This window comes from Haplochromis burtoni, unplaced genomic scaffold, assembly GCF_018398535.1.
Source record: "Haplochromis burtoni strain Fernald_Lab_line unplaced genomic scaffold, NCSU_Asbu1 Contig_572, whole genome shotgun sequence".
NCBI lineage: Eukaryota > Metazoa > Chordata > Actinopteri > Cichliformes > Cichlidae > Haplochromis > Haplochromis burtoni.
In genome coordinates, this window is record NW_024582933.1 from 318,873 (window position 1) to 324,604 (window position 5,732).

The following is a 5,732-nucleotide window of genomic DNA, read 5'->3' on the forward strand; positions in this document are numbered from 1 at the left end:
CCACCCTTTTTTGCGCCACGGACCGGTTTATGCCCGACAATATTTTCACGGACCGGCCTTTAAGGTGTCGCGGATAAATGAGGGAGGGGCTAATAATCGGCTCAGTCATTTTTACTGATCGTTGAAAGCCCAGATCGTAATCGTGATTAAAATTCGATTAATTGAGCAGCCCTAACTTGCACATTTGATTAGTGTAACTTAAAGTGTATCAGTACAATTCAGTTAATGAGGCAGAGCGACTTTATTGGGCAGGCCTGGTGTCTTCATCTTAAACTCTAAACTTAGCATAAAATCTTTAATCCTCTAATGAAAACAATAAATGTGTATTTTAAAAGCGGTCAAACTAGAGTGTTACTTTAACCTGTCAGCAATTTGTTTAATATAACATATTATTCTTATGTATAGTGTCATACCTCTGCGAACTGCAGGTGAAGTCTACTAGGTCTGATGCGATGAAGATCGCCGATGAAAGGAAGTGCCCAGGGTCCAGGAGGAAAATTTCTCGGCACTCTGTTCTTTAAAAAATCAGTCAGGAGCAGAAAAACACACAGGAATAAGAAAATGCTGCTGAAGTCTATCCACTCTAAGCCGAGGACACTGTATAATGTCTCCATGTCTTCAGTTGTTTGTGCTGACCTGTAGTTCGTTTACAGGTAACAATCAGTTGATCGATTTGTTAACTCCCCCTCGAGCTTTGGTTTCTTTTCACAAAGAGAAAAAAGAGAATCAAAATGCGTCATTACAAAACACGTGAGAACGTTTACTCCGCTTATTCGTCAGATGTGTCAGGGACGGGATAACACTCTTAACTGCGCCAGCACAACAGATCTGAGGTTTGGTACCAAATGCATGCGGTAAGCATGCAGCTGGGGCATGCTAGGTTGTGAAAACAGTGCTCAGTGCTCTCTTGTTGTACCTGCAGCTGCTGCAGAGGGGTCCAATGGCCAAAAAGCAATATAGTAACACAGATTTCTCTTTGAAAAGCGCATATTAGCATAGTAAAACCTTCACTGGCTGTAATGGGGGTTTAACCAGATCCCTTGGTTTCTGTAGATGTTTATAGAACTTGATTTTTTCTCAACAGAGACTTCAGAAGTTGAACTTCAGAACCTGTAATCTGCTGAATGCACTCTCCCAGTTTAGGGGTTGAAGCCTCCAATGCACCCATTCAACCTCTCAACCTGCTCCAGTTGTACCTCAGTCCTCTTAATCTCACAATTTTACTGTCACCAATCTGAAACTTGTTGTTTTCAACCACTTTTAGAGGTGTGTCCCATTGTGTGTCTGTACAAAGAACAGGCAGATTCCACACAAAAGCTCCAGCCAGCAATGAGGTTCACATCCAGCCTATAATTATCCTTTGTTTATAATCTTAAGATTGCTGAATTATTGGTCACTAGTAGTATTTGTGCGGTAATAGTGCTTTCACTTAAGGATATTTGCCTCACCATGGTTACTTTAGATGTGGTGACATTCTCTCACTGGTTATATTTGATATCATGCACATGTGAAGATAAAGAACACCTCAGAATTTGCTTTGTGTGCAAAGGCAAAGGTTTGATTTACACCCAAGAAAAGTTCTTTATTTCTTCACATGCCAGAATGTGGTGTTTTATTCATGAAGACAACAAGTGACTCTGAAAACCTTTAAATAAAGAGTAAAGTTTTTATTGAAACTGAAGTGTCCAGATTACATCATGCATTCTCAAACTGATAAACAGCACTGAAATGAACTGCACTCCCACCCGTTAAAACTCAGTCTGAAACTATATTGTGACCTTAAACACAAATCCTAATGACAGTGTGATTTATTTGAGCACAATGAGTTTGGTAGGCCTGACAAATTTAATGTGCACTGGAAAAGACTTTAAGAAAGTTGCAGGAGAAGATATTTACTGCTATTTTAATATGGAGAGAATGAAAAATAACAATTGACTTTAATCTAAAGAAATAGTAATATAGCAGATCATCATTCAATACAACATAAATGTAATGGTAGACGGTGATTCGTTGCGATCCATTTTGCTGGGAAAACAAGTGCTCAGATTAAAAGAGCTGGTGTTTAACGTGGCACGGCACAGAGGCGGTAAGGTTTGGGACTGCGAGTGGCTCCTAACTTAAACTCCAGGCTGGGCTGCTCTCCAGCAGGTGCAGAGAATGAAAACCTCTGAAGGAGGGAGGTAAAAAACAGGAATAACTCCATCCGGGCCAGTTGTTCCCCGAGACACACACGCTTGCCTGAATACACAATGAGACACACAAGTTTTATTCACACAATTTAGAAGTTAATCCTCAGCAAAGTTAACACTGTTATTGTAAATGGCTGCTAAGGCAAAAGGTTAATGGCAAGACATTCTCCTTCAGTAATTTTGCCTCTTTAAAGCACTTGGCTTTAAACATCCTTTAAATGGATTTTGATGAACTGCAACAACTGACTAACCTGCAGAAAAAGGAAGGAAGGCCTCTCTCCTCCTGAATTTACCATCCTGGTCGAGAAAGTGTTGAGGGTTGAAGGAGTTTGGAGTTTCCCACATTGTCTCGTCATTTAAGACCGAGTGTAGAGCAGGTATGATCATTGTACCCTGAGAAAATACAGCCAGTTAGAAGCGTTATTTATTTGTGTCTCTTTAGCGTTTGTGCTAGTCAGTTTGTCATACATGTTTCTGGTATTGCTAATTGTTTGTGCATTTATTACTTCTACAGTAGACTATTCATTAGTGCCAGGTCACTATAAATGCTCACTGAAAAGCCTTCAGTGAGCATTGATCCAAAATGCTGCAGTAAGAGCTCTGACAGGGACTAGAAAGACAGAACAGATTTCATTCATATTCACTTCTCTTCATTGGCTTCCAGTTAAATCTAGAATTAAATTTAAAATCCTTCCCCTTCCCTTTCTTTTTTCATTCTTTATGTGTTCATCCATTTCTTTGTATTTAATCATTAGTTATTATTAATGTCTGGCTCTCTTCCACAGTGTGTCTTTTTGTTCCTTTCTCCTCCCCTCACCCCTCGTCTGGTCACAGCAGATGGCTGCCCTTCCCTGAAGCTGGTTTTGCTGCAGGTTTCTTCTTGTTTAAAGGTAGTTTTTCCTTCCTACTGTTCCCAAGTAATTCCCTAAAAGGAGCCATCTGATTGTTGGACTTTATCAATAATCAGCACCCCAAGGTGACAGTTATTGTGATTTGGTGATATCTAAATAAAATTGAATTGAAACTAACTATATTCATACTGTGTTTAATGTTTTGGCCCCAAGTATATTTTGGGATGTCTCAGCATCTCGGTCCATCTCATTTGTGTCCCATTCTCACTCTTGCTCTAGCTTTTATTTTCTAGCTAAACACTTTTACTGGATACATTTTCTGCATTTTGTGGTGAAGTTGGGGCAGCTTTTTATGGAAGTTACAGTGTTCTCACGTGACATATAGGCTTGTTTAACTTAACACAACAGGTAGTTGTAGTTTAGGATGTTCTGGAATTCAAAACAAAACTTTATTTAAGTCAACCAACTTTGAGAATCCTGGCATTAGATATAAAAGGACGGCTTTCCTAGTTTTTAATTCAAAATCTATCTAAAAAAAAAAAGAAACAAAAAGTGCTATAAAATATTCATCTTCACAATTGCTTTGTGTACCTTTGGGATTGTGTACTTATCCACTGTCGTTTCCCTGTTTGCAACATGGGCCACATTGAGGGGAATGATGTTGCCCATTCTCTGGATCTCATGGATGACCGCATCAGTATACGGCATGTTTTCTCTGTCAGTCATAGACGGCTGTCTGGATGAACCGATCACAGCATCGATCTCAGCCTGGACTTTTTCTGCACATAGTGAGAAAACAAACTGGTGGCTGTTGTTGCAATTTGGCACTATTAAAAAAGTAACTGATGTTTGTGCTGCTTAGATAACCAGGGGGGAAATTTACACATCTTTCTCTCCCAACACAAGAATGATCTGTGAGAAATCCCTGAAAAAAACTAATAGAAAGATGGTTACAAGTGTGTATTCAGGATTAATATTGTTCATACACACACCTTGAATGTCAGGGTAGTAGATCATGTATAGCAGTCCCCAGTGTAAAGTAGTTGTAGTGGTTTCAGTTCCAGCACCAAACAAGTCCAGGTGCAAATACACAAATTGCTGAGACTAAAACCAGAGTCTTCGTCCTCCTTCTATCAGAAACACAAAAGCCAGAAGTGGGAAACATGTTTCATTAAAAAATGTGAATGAACAAGAACACATTTTGAAAACACTTACCTCCCCCATTTCTAAGAGAAAAGCATCGATGTAGTCTCTTGGTGATGATGGGTTGAAGTTTTCTCTGTGTTCTTTGATCTTGACTTCTACAAAGTCAATTATCTTTTGGGTTATGGTGAATATTTTTTGGTGAGGTCCAGGCAGCCACCTCATCAGCCAGGGTAATGTGTTGTAAATCTACAGAACAGGAAGACAGTAGCAATAAAGCATCTGACACCCTGGAAACAGTTAGCTTTCAAAGATATTACATCACATGGTGTCCCTGCAGTTCACTTATCAACTACCCATGGCAACCTACTAGAAGTAAACAGAATAACCAATATGTTAATGTTAAGTAGCTCAAATTGGACAAAAGTAGGCTTAAACTGTGATAGACAATAATGAAAAGTAACCAAGCAAATTCATTTAAACACAATTTTAAAGTGCACTTTAATTGCAATTAATATCAGTTTTACATTGCACCAGATTTCAAAATATGTAACTTTCTTCCTCCACTGTTTTTAAATGAACTCGACATTGAAATATTTCTGCTTTTGGATATCAGTGACAGAATCTGAGAAAAGGCGCAGCGTTGGTGGAGTCTAATATGCACAATAGTTATGCTCTACTAACTGCTCCGTTTGCAAAAACAGCTTGGGCTGCACAAAAAAGTTCAGTTAAAGTGGTTTTATATATGTTCTGTATGAATCCTGAGTCAAACAACAACTACAGTATGTAAAAGAGTTTCACCTGTGCCCACATGGTTCCCTGCAAGCACACTATCTCATTGAAGAGCTGCAGAATTGACTGAAACTGCTTGTCAGTGTACTCAAATCGATTCCCAAACACCAGACAGCAAATGATGTTGGACACAGCATTGGTTAACAGTGACTGGGTATTAAAAGGATTTCCTGAAAGAGGCCATTAGACAAAAAATCTGAGTAAACTTATATTAATGAATTTTGGATACTTTAAAACAAATTTTACATGAACTTATGTTTAAGTTTGTTGTGTGTTTCACTATGACTGTTTGAATAGTTGGATTTAGAGTCTTATGTAGTAATGTGTGGGTTTACGTTGTCATGCAGAAGTTTGAGGTAAAGTAAAAGGATATATCCATATTAACCATTAATGGTTATTATTAACGAAGATTTAAAAAAAAAAGTATTATTACTGTGTCATCATAAAAAGTGTGAGTTTAATGTGTTTGTGTGTCTGTGTGTGCCTTGGTGATCTGCAAAAGCCTCTGTGAGATACTGGCACTCCTGCTGGATGGAAAACTCCAGGGTCTTCTTTCCCAGACCAAAGTTTCTGAGTGTATGAAGAGCAAATCTCCTCTGTTGCTTCCACTGATACCCATTTGATATCACAAGACCTTTTGGAAAAACAAAACTGCGTTAGACGCAAAGTAACTTAAAATCAAAGTCAAAAACATATTGACTTAAGTTTTAACATTGCTAAAAAGGTGACAGGCTAGTGATGCTGGTCTTATTAAAAC

At 38.6% G+C, this 5,732-nt stretch overlaps 2 protein-coding genes across 5 annotated transcripts in view; both read right to left on the reverse strand.

Annotated features, from left to right (window-relative positions):
- LOC102302024 (cytochrome P450 2J4) overlaps positions 1–940 on the reverse strand; it is a 9,460-nt gene extending 8,520 nt beyond the window's left edge. Inside the window, exons 1-2 of one of the 4 annotated variants that reach the window (XM_014329479.2) lie at positions 637–921; positions 414–510 (exon numbers count right to left, since the gene is read on the reverse strand). Coding sequence is in view for 2 of the 4 variants with exons in the window: in XM_042214479.1 (XP_042070413.1) it covers positions 414–614 (201 nt within the window). In the remaining 2 variants the exon portion in view is untranslated. Of the gene's footprint in view, positions 1–413 lie in introns of all 4 variants that reach the window. The other 3 variants (XM_014329478.2, XM_042214479.1, XM_005948084.2) reach the window with 3 other exon arrangements.
- Positions 941–1,453: 513 nt separating this feature from the next.
- On the reverse strand, positions 1,454–5,597 carry LOC102310839 (cytochrome P450 2J4). Its single transcript, XM_042214482.1, is given in 7 exon segments — positions 1,454–2,238; positions 2,441–2,582; positions 3,632–3,819; positions 4,033–4,122; positions 4,125–4,170; positions 4,256–4,432; positions 4,985–5,597. Coding segments are annotated over 7 exon segments (831 nt in total). The 5' UTR covers positions 4,997–5,597; the 3' UTR covers positions 1,454–2,062.
- Between the last annotated feature and the right edge of the window lie 135 nt (positions 5,598–5,732).